The sequence below is a fragment of the Diabrotica virgifera genome, chromosome 2, assembly GCF_917563875.1.
Source record: "Diabrotica virgifera virgifera chromosome 2, PGI_DIABVI_V3a".
Lineage (NCBI taxonomy): Eukaryota > Metazoa > Arthropoda > Insecta > Coleoptera > Chrysomelidae > Diabrotica > Diabrotica virgifera.
Window position 1 is genome coordinate 73,188,207 of NC_065444.1, and position 18,900 is coordinate 73,207,106.

The window sequence follows — 18,900 nt, forward strand, 5'->3', positions numbered from 1 at the left end:
GTTTGTTCAACCTTTTGATTTAAATTAAATTTATAATTTTGAATCCGATTAAGCCTGGTTCACAGGTTACAAAAATTATTAAAAATAATTTTGTTTTCTTGCATAAATTGTAAGTTTTTGCTACATTTAGCTTCGCTTAAGCTCATTTTACACTTCTAGAAAACTATAGAAAATAAATAATTGTTTTTTCCTTCAATTTAATTAATTTAAATACTTGTTAAGGGTGTCTCACACTTGCTGAAAAATACCCATTTTGGAAAATTGCATATATTTTGAAATTTTATAGTTTTGCATTTCATATACTAATCTGCGCTCATACAGGGTGATACTATTAAGCCAATCTCACACTATTAAACGTGTAATATATAATATGTTGTACATATTCTCTCATTTTCGCATCGATTTATAGGTTTAGACATTTGCAAATAATCTATCTAATCTCACATTCTCGCAACATGGCTGACCGATCAAAATATAACCGACAGAGGCTCACCGCAAAACTTGATATAACCAAGTTGGCTGATTCGGTTCCCACAACTCTTAATTCTCTAAACAAATATAAAATTCGTGAAATAATTTCACAACTCAAACATTCTTACGGACTTTTCCGCGATGCTCAAAATGTGCTGGAGACGATCCCCGAGGAACCTACCCCCTCTACTGATTCCTCTGTGGTTTTTGATAAATATTTGGATACAATTTCTCTATTGGAAGAAAGGTTAGAGGTCATTGAAAGTTCTAATGTGACTGCTACCCCCTCCCTCCAATTTGACCCTAATTCTTCTCTAACCTCACAGTCTATGGCTAGGCAACGAACAGTAAACCTCCCTCGTATTCAGTTAAAACCATTTAGTGGCTTAGTTACTGAATACAATTCATTCATTGAGACCTTTGATACAATAATAGGATCTGATACTACATTAAGTGATCTGGAAAAACTCATTTACCTCAAAAGTTTTCTAACTTCCGAGCCTTTGACGCTTCTCGAGCATATCCCACTCACAGGTGACAATTACAAAATAGCCCGGGATAACCTGACACAAAGGTACGCCAACTCTAAATCGCTTATCAAAACTCTCATCTCTCAAATTCTTGATGCGCCTCCTATTTCTGGAAACGCAAATCACTCACAATTAAGAAATTTTCATACGGTCATGTCAAATAATTTCAAGGCCCTATTGAACTTGAATAGGCCCCCTTCAGATCTCTTGCATTTACTTCTCATACATATCGCTACTCAGAAACTCGACGCACCTACCATTAGGGCTCTTGAGTTCCAATCCGGTGGTAGCCAAGCTACCCCTGATTTTGTCCATTTTCTAGGGGAAATCGAGACACGCGTTGTTCATCTTGAGAATATTCAATCTCAATCAAAACCAAAATCGACTACTACTTCCAGACACTCTTTACACCTAGCCTCAGACACTTCTACCAGTAACCTTTCGCCTCGCTTAGGTCCTAAGAAATGTTCCTATTGCAACGACTCTCACTCGATCTACTCTTGTCCTCAGTTCAAGCAGTTGAATTCTAAAGAACGTTTTAGTTTTGTCAAACAAAATAAATTTTGTATTAATTGTCTTGGGTCTCACATGCTCGATCAGTGTAAATCCAAATTCTCTTGCATAGTTTGTAAATCTCGTCATCACACGTTGCTCCATTTCGACAAAACGGGTCATAGTAACCCTTCCGCGGCTGTTGGCCAACACAACTCAAATAATCATAATAAAACCGCTATCTCAAATAACTCCCATACACAGGGTAATTCACAACAGGGGCCCTCACATGTTAGAGCTCCTGAAACGGAAGTTAATCTTCAAAATTCGACTCCACATTCAATGGCTCTATCTGCAGCCTCGCTTGATAATCATTTGGTGTTATTAAGCACACTCCAGGTCTATCTTGTCGCTCCTAGCGGCAAGAGGGTCTTCGCAAAGGCACTCTTAGACTCGGCCTCACAGGTTTCATTTATTAGTGCTGACCTCGTAAAGGAACTGTCACTCACCACTAGAGATGGAAAATTACGGATCAATGGAATTAACTCCACCTCATCCTCGTCTCAATCTATTGTAGATACAACAATTTTCGCTGTCGCTAACGACGTTCCTTTTGACATCTCGTGCTCTGTACTCCCAAAGATAACAAATCCGCTTCCTCAAATTTCTATTTCGGCGAGCAAACTAAACATACCCTCAGAGATACCATTAGGTGATCCGATGTTCCATGTAACATCCCCAATTGGTATCCTGCTCGGTGCAGACCTGTATAACGATATCATTCAACCTGAAATAATTCGTTTGGGAAAAGGTCTTCCCGTTCTTCAACGCACTCTACTCGGGTACACGATATCAGGGTCAGTTCCAGACTTTGCTCTTAAGTCGAAAAATACTAAAAAGGCTTTGGAATTTTATTCAAACTCTCTCGTTACTTGTTGTTCTCATAACACTCCTTCCGCCGTAAATGAGCCGGTAGTGTCCAACGAGGAACTATCCGATCATTTACAAAAATTCTGGGAGCTGGAAGAAGCCGCTCCTCAGAACACCGATCTCATTAATGATCACCCCGCTGAAATTAATTTTGTAAAACATGTTAATGTTCTCCCCAATGGACGATATGAGTCCACACTCAATCTCAAACTCCCTATCGAAGATATAGACATGGGAAATTCGTTTCTCTCGGCAAAAAGACGTTTTCTCAGTCTCGAGAAACGTTTTCAACTCAACCCTGATTTATTGGAAAAATATCAGGACATTATATCGGAATATCTCAATAACGGACAAATAATTCAAGTGCCGTTAAAAATGCTAAATGACTCAGGTAAACCTAATTACTTTCTCCCTCACTTTCCCGTTTTCAAATCCAACTCTACTACTTCCACTCGTATAGTTTTCGATCCAAACAATAAATCGTCTACGGGAATCTCCCTCAGTGACGTCATAGACAAAGGTTATGTCGTCCAACATGAACTTTTTGACATTCTCGCTAAGTTTCGTCAGTTTAAATTCGCACTAGTAGGCGACATCAAGGCTATGTTCCTACAAATCGCCATTTGTCCCACTGAAACATTTCTGTTAAATTTTCTCTTTAGGGACAATATTCAGCAGCCTTTACGGTGCTATCAATTTCAAAGATTACCCTTCGGGCTCCCAAGTAGCCCATTTATCGCTCAAAGAGTTATCAAGCACATCGCTGACAACAACAAACATACCCACGAACTTGCTACTAGTGTTCTGCAAGAATCTATCTATATGGATGACCTGATCAGCGGTGCTGACAGTCTTCATGAATTAAGTTGTCTTTTCGAACAATTAACTTCTTTGCTAGAAACCCATGGTTTCCTCCTCCACAAGTGGAACTGCAGTTCTTCAGAATTTCTGTCTCAACACAATTTAAATCCCGTCTCTGAAGTCAGTCTTAACTTCACGGGATCTGATAAAGTCTTAGGCATATTCTGGGATTCAGAACGCGACCACTTTTCGTTTAAAACTCCTATCTTCAAATTGGCTAATGTTGTTACTAAACGTACTATTCTCTCCTACATTGCTACTTTGTATGACCCGCTAGGATGGTTATCCCCTGTCCTTGTGAACGCTAAGCTCTTGATACAGGAAATATGGTCCCAGAAATTGGACTGGGATCAACCCATTGACTCACCCATCATTATGAAAAATTGGCAAAACCTCTTATCGACATTCAAAACTATAGAAGAGGTCAAGGTACCTCGATGCTTACTTTTACAAAAGAAAGTTGTTGATGTTCAATTAATTATTTTCACCGACGCATCGGAAAAAATATACAGCACTTGTGTGTATCTCAAAGCGACATACTCAGACTTTTCTGTATCGTCGCGGCTTATCGCTTCTAAAAACAAAATTTCTCCGCTAAAAAATAAACTCACCATCCCCAAATTGGAACTTTGTGGAATAGTGTTGGGAGTCACTCTGGCTCATAGACTTTTTCACATCTTCAAGAAAAATTTGAGTATATCTTCATCTCATCTCTTTGCTGACTCTACAATTGCCTTGTCTTGGATACTTTCTAAAAAACACATTTGGAACATTTTTGTACAAAACAGAATTCAAAAGGTCAATTCCTTGTTGGAAACTTTTCCTTGTGATTTCCATTTCGTCAGAAGTCACGAAAACATCGCTGACCCCGCTTCCAGAGGGATAAATGTCTTTGATAATCCCCAGACCACCGAAGACTGGTTATGCGGACCTAGCTTTATTAGAGACAATCCCATCGATTTTTCTCTTCATCAAATTCCTCATTTTCAGGATGATCTTCCTGAATTAAGGAAGTTAGTTGTCTCAAACATAGCAACAAATCACGAACTCAACGACACCTTTGAAAATCTATTCGCTAAATCTTCTTCTTTTCGTAAAATTCAAAGAATTGTCGCTTATCTTTTTAGATTCATCAGTAATATTAAAAAGAAAATAAATAACTCTCCACGAGATACGGATATATTGACGCCACCCGAAATGGAGATCGCTGATCACGCGATCATCAGGTATATCCAAAGTATCTACTTTAAAAAAGAGATTCTTGAATTGAAAAATGCTAAACTCGTGACCAATAAAGCCATTCGTAAACTCAACCCCTTCCTACAACATAATGATGGGCTGATTCGTGTGGGAGGACGTCTCCGACACGCCCCCATATCGTATAATCAAAAACACCCCATTCTACTTCCTTCTAAATGTCGAGTTGTAGAACTAATCTTGACTCAAGCTCATCATAAGTTATTACATTCAGGCGCGCAAACAGTACTTTCGTATGTCAAAATGAAGTACTGGCCAATTGACGGATTAAGACAGATTAAACGCTTAATTCGTAAGTGTGTAAACTGTTTCCGATTCATGACACCCAATTCTGTTCAACAGATGGCAGATATGCATCCCGATCGTGTACTCCCCACTAGACCCTTCCAAGTCGTCTCAGTGGACTATGGGGGGTTCTTCTTAATTAAGTCCTCACATTTGAGGAAGGCACCGCTTTACAAAGCATACGTAGCCTATTTCATTTGCATGAGCACTAAATGTGTTCATATCGAACTCGTCACAGGATTAAGCGCAGAAGCCTATATTCTTACTCTGAAAAGGTTTATTGCCAGAAGATCCACGCCCAGTATTATTTGGAGCGACAATGCCACAAATTTCCATGGGGCAAAAAATGAAATGCGCGAATTCTATGATTTTTTTTCTTAAATCAAAATAATTCGGAACAGATTAAGGAATTCTGTACTCAAAACTCCATAACTTTCAAGATGGGTGTTCCCCGCAACCCCCATCAATTCGGCCTCCATGAGGTAGGAATAAAGAGTGTGAAGTATCACCTCTATCGAATTATAGGAAATTCCCACTTCACCTTTGAAGTGTTTAACACAGTATTATGCCAAATCGAGGCTATTCTAAATTCGAGACCCATCACTAGGATGTCGTCTGACGCCAATGACTTCGCTTTCCTATCTCCAGCTCACTTCTTAGTTCAAAGAAGTTTAACCGCGCCCCCTGAACCAAGTGTTTCAGAGATACCTGAAAATAGGTTGAATCTTTTTCAGCGTATTAGTAAAATTCAACAGCAATTTTGGAAATTGTGGAAAAAAGACTATCTTTGCCTCCTGCAGCAAAGAAATAAATGGACCGACCCTACTGACCCTGTCAAGATCGGGGATTTGGTTCTGTTGAAGGAGGATGGTACTCCTCCACTCTTATGGCCAACTGCCAGGGTAATAGATGTATTGCCTGGTAAGGATGGTCTAGTTCGTACTGTCAAGATTCACACTACTCACGGTGATTTTCTTCGTGGTATTACGAAAATCGCTGTGATTCCCCTGGAAGATTAAAATCTATCCCTAGGGGGAAAACTTATCGTTTTCCTCCATTTTATCGTTGTTACCCCTTGTGTATATAAACTCTAATTTCTTCAAACATTTCTTATCGTTGTGCACATCTTTGCCAATCCCCTCTCTTCGAGGTGATATAGGCCATCTCTCTCGCCTGTCGCCCCCGGCAATATGTACAATAAATATATTATACACGGCTCACTAAAATAATTAGTTACGCCCCTGTACTACTGATTACTTAAAATTCAAGTAGTATTTATGTAACCTTTCTGGAAACTCCAGGTTATTGTTGAGACTCGCATTTGAACCCCTCGCCGGGGCAGATCGTCAAAAGCTTCCTAACGAGAATCATCTCTAATCTATCGACGCTCCCGCTATTCGTAAAAAGGCCGCATTTTACCGGCTTTTTTTGCTATCGTTTTATACCGCTCAGATAATTCAATCTGCTCAGTATTATCGACGATGATTTATTTAGCGTATTAGTGAGTGCCTTACAAATGAACCAAATGGATTATGGAATTCAATCAGAGCTCTGATGTGACACGTCATCAAGGAATAAAACTGTAAGTACTCTACATGTATGTGAACATAACTTATTAGTCGTGATACTGTATGCATTTTGAACCATATACCTCTCGTAGCAAATATTCTTTGTGCCATTTATGCAGATAATACTTTAAATTACATATGAAAAATCGTTATCTACTCTTAACCAGCTTACCTATGGGAATATACTCTATAACCGTACAATAAGTATAGGTTACTATTGTTAAGGATACTTTACGTATTGCCTAAACAAGTTGTGTACATGACTTTCACCAACGGCCGGAAACCAGAGTTGGGGCCGAGGGTAGTTATAAGGGGTCAAAGTCGCGGAATTTATTATTTTTTTTATGACGCTCATGATCGAGATAGGGCACCAAAATTTGGGAATAAGTAGGTCATGACGTACCTAAGTAAAATCTCTAGGGGCTCAACGCTGCGTGGCCGACAAAGGGGTGGGGGTAGGGGTGAATATAAAAAATATAAGGGGATTTTTGCGACGTTCGTGATTGAGATAGTGCACCAAAATTTGGGTATAAGTAGACCATGACATAAATAATTAAAATCCCCAGAGCCGGAAACCAGAATGGGGAAGGAAGGTAGTTATAAGGGGTCAAAGTTCCGTTTTTTATTATCTTTTTTTGTGACGCTCATGATCGAGATAGCGCGCCAAAATTTGGGAATAAGTAGGTCATGACGTAACTAAGTAAAATCTCCAGGAGTGGAACGCTGCGTGGCCGCAAAGGGGTGGGGCAGGGGTGAATATAAAAAAATGTAAGGGGTTTTTTGCGACGCTCGTGATTGAGATAGTGCACCAAAATTTGGGAATAAGTGGACCATGACATAACTAAGTAATATCCCCAGAGGCGGAAACCAGAGTGGCGAACGAGGGTAGTTATAAGGGGTAAAAGTCGCGGTTTTTATTATTTGTTTTTTGTGGCGCTCATGATGGAAATAGTGCACCAAAATTTGGGAGTAAGTAGGTTATGACGTAACTAAGTAAAATCTTCAGGGGCGGAACGCTGCTTGGGGTACAAAGGGGTGGTAGGCAGGGGTGAGTATAAAAATATATGGTTTTTTTTTGCTGTTCGTGATCGAGATAGTGCACCAAAATTTGGGAATAAGTAGATCATGATATTACTAAGTAAAATCTCCAGGGGCGGAACGCTGCGTGGGGGACAAATGTGCCGGGTCACAAAAAAAATAATACACACTGCGATTTTGACCCTTTAAAACTACCCTCATCCCCAACTCTGGTTTCCGGCTCTGGGGATTTTACTTAGCTAAGTCATGGTCTACTTATTCCCAAATTTTGGTGCACTATCTCAATCTAGCACGTCACAAAAAACCCCTTATATTTTTTATATTCGCACCTACGCCCACCCCTTTGCCGGCCACGCAGCGTTCCACCCCTGGAGATTGTACTTAGTTACCTCATGACCTACTTATTTCCAAATTTTGGTGCACTATCTCAATCATGAGCGTCACAAAAAAAATAATAAAAACCGCGACTTTGACCCCCTATAACTACCTTCGTCCCCCACTCTGGTTTCCGGCTCTGGGGATTTTACTTAGTTATGTCATGGTCTACTTATTCCCAAATTTTGGTGCACTATCCCAATCACGAACGTCACAAAAACCCCATATATTTTTTATATTGATCTGTCCAAAGCCTTCGATAAGGTAGATCATTGCCTTTTATTGCATAAATTGGAGTGTTTTGGTGTGAGTGGTAAACTTCTTTGCTGGTTGAAAACTTACTTGCGGGACAGGTCTTTATGTGTCAAACTGAATGGTTTCACTTCTAATGAGTATTTTCCACTCTCAGGGGTCCCACTTGGGTCCTTTATTGTTTGCAGTTTTTATAGATGATGCTATTAAATCATTGACTGACTGAAGTGTTGGCATATGCCGATGACATAAAGTTGTTTTGGTCTGTTCGGGATTACTCTGATTGCGCTAGGCTACAGAAATCTCTCGACTTTATAATTTTTATATTCACCCCCTACCCCCACCCCTTTGTCGGCCGCGCAGCGTTCCGCCCCTAGATATTTTACTTAGTTACGTCATGACCTACTTATTCCCAAATTTTGGTGCACTATCTCGATCATGAGCGTCATAAAAAAAAATAATAAAATCCGCGACTTTGACCCCTTTTAACTACCCTCGGCCCCAACTCTGGTTTCCGGCCGTTGGTGAAAGTAATGTACACAACTAATTCAACATATCCCCGTATAGTTTTTCCATATTACTTATCACGCACAAAATCCGCTTCTATATCTCCGACTATATTTAAATAAGCAAAATGTTCTTACGCTGGAAAACAAATTCTGGTCACAACCTAAATCAGAGCTTTCTACACTTCACAGAGCAAAACGGACGATAAATGAATAGACGTGGGAAATCTACAATATGCATTCCACGATACGTCAATTAATCTAGGTAAAAATCCAAGGAATCCAATGTTTATGGGAGGAGGGGGATTTGAACGTAACAGTTGGGAGTGACTGCCACGGAAAAGGAAGCTGTCTGGAAAATTTATATTTCAATCAACATTTTATCCCTACCCAATAAGTTAAGCAGTGGTCCAGATGGTATTCCCGATTACTTTCTAAAGAACTGTATATATTCACTAACTAATCCTTTATATCTTCTTTTTGAGTCATCATTAAAGACATCAGTTTTCCCAACTTTATAGAAGCACTCTTATATCTGTCCAATTTTTAAATCGGGTAATAAACAATACATAACAAATTATCGAAGCGTTTGTAAACAATCCTCTATACCAAAACTTTTTGATAGACTATCAATTAAAATTTTATTGTAAAGAGCGTCTAAATACACAATCAACATGTATTTTCTCAGAATAAATCAACGGTAACAAATTTAGTACTCTTTGAACAAAAAATATTAAACGCGTTGGAGAATAAAAGTCAGATGGATACTATTTATACTGACTTCTCCAAGGCATTTGACAGAGTAGATCATAACATCTTATTGGGAAAATTAAATGCTTTTGGCTTCAGTTATCAATCCTTGCAATGGTTCAATAGCTTTTTAAGAGATCGCACACAACAGGTGAGAGTAGGTTGTTTTAATTCAAATGTAATTCATGTGACATCAGGAGTACCCCAAGGAGCTCACTGTTGACCTTTGTTATTTAATATATTTGTGAACGATATATCAGAATGTTTTAGAAATTGCGATTTCCTAATGTTTGCAGATGATTTGAAATTATTTAAATCCGTAGATTCAAATGTTGATGTAACATTAATTCAAGAAGATTTAGACCGGTTGAGTATTTGGTGTGAGAATAATATTTTGCATTTAAATGTTGCTAAATGCTGTTATATAAGCTTTTTTAGAGGTAATAAAAAATATGATACTTCTTACACAATTAATGAAAATGAATTGTCTTATGTTAAAACAATAAAACACTTAGGAGTCACATTTGATGAGCAGTTGCGTTTTGTGCAGCATATAAGTAATGTAACAGTAAATGCATTAAAATATTTGGGCTTTATCATTCGCAACTGTCTGAGACTATCTGTATGGGCTTTAAGAACGGTATATTATGCTTTGGTTGTATCTAAAGTGGAATATGCATCTATTGTATGGTCTCTAACATACGCATTATTAATCACGATTATACCTATATTTTAAAAACACTCAACATGAATTTATTAAAAACTCGACGAGATAACTCTGATTTGGTATTTGTGTTTAAATTAATAAATGCTTTAATTTGTTGTTCTGAACTTCTCAAATCTATTAATTTATATGTTCCCTCCAGAAGTCTCAGACATGTTGATTAGTTTTATATACATTTTCATCGAACAAACTATGGTATGCATTCGTCCATTGAGTGAACATTAAAAATTATAAACGAGAATAACTTGGAAATGTTTGGTGTCTCCTTGGCTGCTTTTAAGAACCGGATTAAAAGAGCTTGGCAGGTACTTTTTTGTTTATTTTAATTGATTTGTGTAATAGATGTAATATGTGTAATGGATAACTATTAATATTTCGTTTTTGTTTAATGTGTAATTAAGATTTATTTTACTCTAGTCAGAGATTGATTTTATACTGTATGTTTTGTAATGGGGGTAATCCCGTATATAAATAAATAAATATACCTGCAAGCACTAGAATCCACAAGATCCTTTCCAAAGATCCGGCACAGCGACCAGGCCTACTTAAAAGACCTGATGACACCTTTACCAAATCTAAGAAGGAAACTCAAGAGCTCTTACTGCAGAATAGCTTCCCAGGATCCACAATTATTGATGAACAGACTCAGACTGCAAACCTGGAACGACCTAACCGTCCCAGGAAAGAAGATTGGGAATTCTCTGCAATAAACTACAAACCGGAGAATGCAAAGTGGGCATAAACCCCTTTGTTCCATTTAAATCTCCAAGGACGGACGGAATATTTCCTGTCCTACTACAAAAACGATTGGACATTCGGTTGCCCATTCTAACAACGATCTTTGGGGTGGAGGTCATCCATATATCAAAGACCTGTACAACTGTAAGGATGGTGTACATACACAAAATAGGATGACAACACAACGCCTTATCTAAACCTACAGACCGATCGGTCTTACATCATTTCTGTTGAAGGCAATAGAAAAAATTTTTGATAAGGAGGGGCCATTGAGGAATATCCTCTCAATGGCAATCAGCGTATCCAGAAGGAAAATCAACAGAAACAGCACTATACAGCGTTTCACGTTAAGAACGGTACGTTGTTTACAGGCAAATGTATTTCTTATGGACGATAGAAGCGCGTCGATGCCATGCCGTACTGATTAGAATGGAATCGTATATCGGCAGTCTTGGGGAGTAGCCAACCGTACCCAAGAGGTTTGGCAACACTGATCTCCATATGTGCATTGTTCCGTTCTTAACGTGAAACACTGTATAGACGAAGTAGTTCAGAAAATCAGTTACTCCATTGATAGTAATAATGAACAGATTGCATTAACGGCCATTCTAGATATGGAAGCACCGATTAATAATGCGCTAGGGGTGTCTTGATCTCGGATTTTTCCCAGGGATGTCTTATTTCGGTAGTTAAAGGGGGCTCGATCGTGCCAATATCGCTTATTTTGGTAACTTGAAGAGACTGTAACAGTCTCGTCGCATGTGGGTCGTACTACGGAATCTATTATGCATTAGATGGGGTTGCTGGTACGAATTGGAAATATGTATTTAAAATATTTTTAAGTTCTGAAACTGCAACAGGTATCAGAAAATAAAGATTGCCTTGTTGTTACAACAAAGATTACTAAGTATGAAACGTTTTTAGAATAATCGGTTTTCACGAAGTCAAAACACTATGAAGTGATACAGTTAGATCTTTTCTTTCAATATTTCCGTTAAATATTGAATAACTATTGATATTGTTTTTTTTTTTAATATTTGGTACATATATTCAATGTAAATGTATTTTCTGTTAATTTCAGGTACTGCTAATGTAAATCCCGAAGAAGCAGAACCAAAACAAGGCCGTCTTCTCGTTTTTCACTGGAACGACAATAAACTCACGCAAGTCTCAGAAAAAGAAATAAAGGGTGCATGCTACTCCTTATCAGAGTTCAACGGGAAACTACTAGCTAGCATTAACAGCACCGTTCGGCTTTTCGAATGGACAGCGGAGAAAGAATTAAGACTGGAATGTTCACAATTTAACAATATCATTTCACTATTTTTAAAAACGAAAGGGGACTTCATATTGATTGGAGATTTGATGAGAAGCATGACACTTTTACAATACAAAACAATGGAAGGTAAGTAAGTCTTGCTCTATTTTGTTTATGTTTTCTGTGTAATAAAAGAAACACCACCAAAAAGAACAAAGTCAAATAATTTAATTGTACGACCATTATATTACTATCGATTGCCATTCCATTAATGCCACTGCATTCCGTTAATACAGTAGCATTAATAAAATGGCCACCTAATAGTCCTGGCCTGAACCCATTTAGTATTTATGGAAGTATCTTAAAAGAACGGCCCGAGATTCAAGATTTTAATTTAGGTTTATGTGACTATTTATATGTTTAATACGAGTTTGCTTTATAGGTAGTTTCGAAGAAATAGCAAGAGATTACAACCCCAACTGGATGACCGCTGTCGAAATACTCGACGATGACACATTCTTGGGTGCCGAAAACAGTTTCAACATGTTCGTATGTCAAAAGGATAGTGCAGCGACGACTGATGAAGAACGGTCTCAAATGCAAGAAGTAGGACAATTTCATGTCGGTGACATGATCAATGTTTTCAGGCACGGTTCTTTGGTTATGCAGAATATTGCCGAATCATCGACGCCCACGAGAGGGTGCGTTCTGTTTGGTACTGTGGGAGGAGCCATAGGTAAATACGTTTATTATACATGTACAGTATCGGAAAAAAATTAACGTGGGTATACAGTTTGAACGGTATGAAGTGAGATAAACGTATTTAAAACAATATAGCGATACTAGTAGGCGGGGTAACCAAACCAATTCGTTGCGTAGGTATATTTCTGTAACTGCAGTGTAGCCAGGTTATCGCAGTCGGAAAATTAATTCTTTAATTTTATTAATATCGTTGAAGTTTGGCGTCAAAAAATGTTTGTTTGTATTTCAACGTTTGTATATTTTACACGAGCTCCTCAAGATAAAATCTTAAACAGGATGATCATAGGATCAACGGAAATTATCGTATAATTTATTATTATGGTGTAAGTTTACATAGTATCATCCTACGTTACGGACAATGTTAAAATCGATGCATAAAATGATAATTATGTACCGTACACCTGACAATGCAGGACGTTTTTTTTTTAAATTGTTAAATTGAAGCATTCGGGTTTCAATCGGCAGATTAAGAGAAATATAATTTTGATGTCTCTATTAAATGTAAACATAATTTTAGTATCTCTCGCTAATTTTGTAATACTAACGATACACGTTTTCCGTATCTGTATATACGTTTATTGTTACTTGTTTGAAGCTACAAATATCTGGAAGTAAAGATGATTCAGATTCGATTAAAGAACAGGGCCTCTACTATGTACTTATACGTATTTCGGCTTTAACTTAGCCTCATCGGAGCATCTGTGTAGAGGCAGTCATAGCACTTTTGACTAACTACAACATATCTGGTTTTAAGGAAATGGCTATTTTTAAAATAATATTTTATGATTTAAAATTAATTCGATAAACTTTCAGAAAATCATTTTTCTTAGTTATATCTCAATGTTATGTACTATACAACAAAGCTGAATTGAACTGCGACCTTGAGTCACCACGAAACAGGTGGATATTTTATTTCCATATTTTGAACAGTGCTGTCAGCTATTTGTCGTTTTGCTATTGTATTCTGCCTAACCATCTAACGGTCGACCTGTTATGATAAATTTTTTGATATATATTTATTTTTAAGGTTTGGTAACCCAAATACCCCAAGATTTCTACGAATTCTTGCAAGAGCTTCAAGACAAACTTTCCTCGACAATAAAATCCGTCGGCAAGATCGACCATTCGTTCTGGAGAGCTTTTCACACTGACATAAAGACGGAAAATAGCGAAGGTTTCATAGATGGTGATTTAATAGAGAGCTTTTTAGATTTACAACAGGATAAGATGAAAGAAGTGGCGGATGGAGTTTCGGTAAGTGAATTAATATATATTTTCATCTCATCTTCGATGATATTGTTAATTTAATATTAATAGATGACAAATTTAGCATTCCAGACCATAGTTCTGTTGTTATATATTTTATAATGTGAGGTTTATATTTTATTACATTTTTTCCAAGCTCTTCTTTTATTTATTTATTTTCAACGGGCAGCTGCCCAATAGGATTATTAAGTTTATAATATATTCCAATATTTAGCTTTCATATAATAAACCAACAAATGACAAAAAAAGATGAAGCCCAACTCGGGACATTCGAGGGAAAGATACTGAGAAAAGTATATGGCCCAGTGCAAGAGGAAGATGGAACATGGATAATCAGGAACGACGAGGTTAATGCATTGAATGAAGGGTATGATATTCTAAAATTTGTGAAAAGGCAAAGACTGTCATGGCTGTCATATCCAGAGACAAGACAATGAAAAAAACAGCAAAGAAAATATTACAGTGGAAGCCGATAGGAAGAGGAAAAAAGGAAGGCCCATAACGAGATGGTTGGGTGACGTGGAAGACGACCTGAAAACAATGAATATAAGACATTGGAGGAGAAGGACACAAGAGAGATCTGAATGGAAGGACATAGCCAGGCAAGTAAAGACCCATCCAGGGTTATGATGCCAACAGAAGATAGTAAACCAACTATTAAACTGCTGACATTGAAGTGAGCGCTGTAGATGATACTCCCAATCCAAAAAACCAGGCGCAGAAGATTGCACGAAAGTGGACTTAGAGCCAAAATATGTGTTCGACATCTCCAGAAGTGCCAACAATGTCACTCGTAAAGTTTGGAATATTCCATATCAGCACTGGACTGCAGTACAATGGTGTAACTGTGGGAAGTTATACCTACAATTTTGCTCGAAGTGTTTAAAGCAAGGATTGGAGTATTTAGTCCTGTCGCCAGGGGGGTACAACGGCCTCCTTAATTCAGATGGGCTTACCCAAGTTTTTTTATGTATTTTGACCCGGAAAACACGAATTTTTTGGTTAACAGTTGATCCGGATGTCGATAAGATTTTTATAAACAAAGAACTTGAGGAATTACACAACAGCGATATTTCGCGAAACAAAACTTTTTTTGTATTTTTTGGGTGATTCTAAGTAAAAAGTGTTCTTACAAGTTTTTTCGTAGGATGCATAGTTTTCGAGATAAACGCGGTTGAACTTTCAAAAAATCGAAAAATTGCAATTTTTGAACCCGAATAACTTTTGATTAAAAAATAAAATAGCAATTCTGCTTACTGCATTTGAAAGTACAAGTCAAATTCTATCGGTTTTGATTATTTGCTTTGCTAAAAATTAATGTTTTTATTGTTAAACAAAGCTATAAACACATAGTGTTTCCCGTGCCCGATGCATGTGTTTTAATTTACGTATTCTACGCAGAAATTGTCTGTATGCGCGCCTACTCGTTCGATTTTAAACGAGAAATGCTTTGAAAACATCATCTAAGCACTGTGTGTTTATAGCTTTGTTTAACAATAAGAAAATTAATTTTTAGCAGTGAAAATAATCAAAACCGATAGAATTTCACTTGAACTTTCAAATGCGGTAAGCAAAATTGCTATTTTATTTTTTAATCAAAAGTTATTCCGGTCCAAAAATTGCAGTTTTTCGATTTTTTGAAAGTTCAACCGCGTTTATGTCGAAAACTATGCATCCTACGAAAAAACTTGTAAAAACATTTTATGCTTAGAATGACCCAAAACAATACAAAAAAAATGTTTTGTTTTGCGAAAAAGGGTCGAAGGGTCAAGTTCTTTGTTTATAACAATCTTATCGACATCCGGATCAACTGTTACCCAAAAAATTCGTGTTCTACGGGTCAAAATACATAAAAAAAACTTGGGTAAGTCCATCTGAATTAAGGAGGCCGTTGTACCCCTCCTGGCGACAGGACTAATTTTAAGAAGGATCTGTTGTGTATGGCCGAAATTTTGTTTTATGAATGATAACACTGGATTTCATCAGCCAGAAATTAAGAATTTACCTCTAGAAAAGATTATTACCGGTCTATGAGTGGCCCCCTCGCCAAACTGTAAACTGATCTAAAAAGCCTGCAATCGTCTTCAACAATAGGTAATATTAATTATGCCTGGTTGCACCAACAAATCTTAAGTTCGAGATTAGCCCAGCTCAGCTTATAAATAGGGGTGCCTAAAGTCCCACTTACGTTGCCCCATAATTTTCCATTCTTATTTAAGCACGTCTTAACTGAGACGAAGTTTAAGATGCAATCCACGTGGCAATCCGTTTTGGCAAGATGAAAATTTATCCAAAATTTGGCAAGCTTAATCTTCTAGATTCCCACCCAGAGCTTTCTGAGTGTTAAGAGAAGTGACGAGCCTTACCATACAATCACTGTGAGGTACACTTGAATAACTTTTTGATACGTTAAGAGAAGAGTGGCAAACCTTACCATACAATCCCTAATGGAGAGCAAGTCTAGAATAGTACAGACCATATAAAGAAGTAAGGGGGTGCCTACAAACATTGAATGGAAGATTCTGCAATGAAATAATTTATCACAATTCGTTTTGCAATTTTTATCTTTATGATGCAGTTATTTACTATATTTGATGGTAATAAACTACAAATTTAATTGAATTTGCGTTATATTTGAAGTTTAGATTACCACCTTGGAAGTCATTCTCAAAGCAGAAATTAAATTATTTTATTTTGTTACTTTTTTGCCTCCTTCATAACGGCAATTTAGATATATTGTTATATATTTTAAAGTGGATACTTTAAAATGATATTGCCAACATTTTTGAAGTGCAAATCGAAACATAAAATATAACGTATTTTTAATTAAGTTGTGGTATATTTTTATTAAATGTGGTAAACAATAAGCTTACTTTTAGAACATGAAGTCATTTCTTTGCAATAATCATCTCAGTTTAGAACTAAGACAAAGAATGGTTAAGTGCTATGTTAGACCTGTACTTTTGTATGGTGTAGAAGTGTGGACGCTAAAAGTTTCGATTAACAGAATTGAAGCTTTGGAAATGTGGATTCATAGACAGATGCTGAAGATATCTTGGACAATAAGAAAAATTAATGAAGAAGTACTAAGGAGGGTCAACAAAGATAGAGAACTACTAAAGACTGTTAAACACCGGAAAATGTCTTATCTGGGACTTATAGTGAGAAGAAATCAATATAAAATATTACAACTGATCCTTAAAGTCAAAATAGAGGGCCGTAGAGGTATAGGAAGAAAACAAGTTTCTTGGTTAAAAAACATTCGTGAATGAACTGGGATATCAAATGCAGGACAATATTATTCCATATTGCAGAAGATCGAGAAGCCTTCGCAATGGTGATCGCCAACATCGGATAATTCTGATATGGCACGTGAAGAAGAGATCGTAGTCACGGGAGATCTGAACGCGAAAGTTGGCAAAGACAATAAGGGAGTGGAAACATGCATGGGAGCACATGGACTACGGAATAGAAACAACAATGGAGAGAAACTTATAGAACTTAGCCTAGAAAACAATCTTGTCATTGGAGGAACGATTTTCCCACACAAAGACTGCCACAAAATAACCTGGATATCACCAAATAATAAAGCTCAAAATCAAATAGACCACATCCTGATTAATAAAAAATGGAGAAGTAATCTAGATGTACGAAATAAAAGATCAGCAGATGTAGGAAGTGATCACCACCTACTAATAGCAGAAATAAAAATAAAAATCAAGGCAAAAAGCGGGAGTAAACAATATAGCAAACGAAGAAGATACAATATACAACGACTGAAAGACAGTGAAACCCAAAAAATGTGGAGTAACAAAATAAAGTTGAACACAGAAACTGTGAACAACACACAGACAAATATAGCAAACAAATGGGAGATGATCAAAGAGGCTGTACACCAGATCGCACGAGAAGTGTTGAGCTACAACGAAGAAAAGAAATCAGAGTGGCAAAGTGATAACACATGGCAACTAATAAAAAAGAGGAAGGATTTAAAAGCCGAACTAAATAGAATACAAAAATTAGACGATAAAATCAGAATAACTCAAGAGTATGCAGATGCAAATAAACAGGTAAAGAAGAGCGCCAGGAGTGACAAAAGAAAATGGACAGAGAAGATGGCGCGCTTAGCAGAAGATGCAGCCGAAACAAATAATCAGAGAGAGCTATACAGAACCACTAAACGTCTTGCAAATAAGAATTTCAACAGTGACAAACCACTAAAAGACAAACAATGACAACTGCTTACAACAACAGAAGAGCAAACACGAAGATGGCATGAGTACTGTAGCGAACTCATGACAGAAGAAGAAAATGAGCCGCCGTTCCAAGAGGGTAACGTCGTAGAGCCAAATGAAAATTACCTAAGGATAAACGAGGAAACTCCAACGAAGAAAGAAATAACGGAAGCAATCCGGCACTTGAGAAACAACAGGGCAGCGGGAATGGACGATATCCCAGTAGAACTGTGGAAAGTGGACACTGAGAGAACCGTGGAGCTAATATCACCACTATTAGCAGATATATGGGCTGAAGAAATCCTACCTACGGAATGGAATAATGGAATTATAGTTAAGCTCCCCAAAAAAGGGGACGCACAGCTATGTGAAAACTGGAGAGGAATAATGCTGTTATGTTCCATAAATAAAATATTAGCATTTATTGTCCATCAAAGAATCAACAATACAATAGACACAATTCTCAGAAAAGAACAAGCGGGTTTCAGAAGGGGAAGATCCTGTATAGACCAAAAATATCGACGGCAAGAATCATCATAGACGAAACTATAGAGAAGAACGCAGCCTTGATAATGGCCTTTATAGACTTTGTTAAAGCATTC

The 18,900-nt window shown here is 37.3% G+C and overlaps 1 protein-coding gene across 1 annotated transcript in view; it reads left to right on the top strand.

Moving 5' to 3' along the window:
• The window catches only part of LOC114336064 (DNA damage-binding protein 1), a 74,353-nt gene that overhangs the window by 50,765 nt on the left and 4,688 nt on the right, over window positions 1-18,900 (top strand). The window contains exons 11-13 of the mRNA XM_028286381.2: window positions 11,859-12,182; window positions 12,478-12,771; window positions 13,825-14,051. Of these exons, the coding sequence (XP_028142182.1) occupies window positions 11,859-12,182; window positions 12,478-12,771; window positions 13,825-14,051 (845 nt within the window). The remainder of the gene's footprint in view (window positions 1-11,858; window positions 12,183-12,477; window positions 12,772-13,824; window positions 14,052-18,900) is intronic.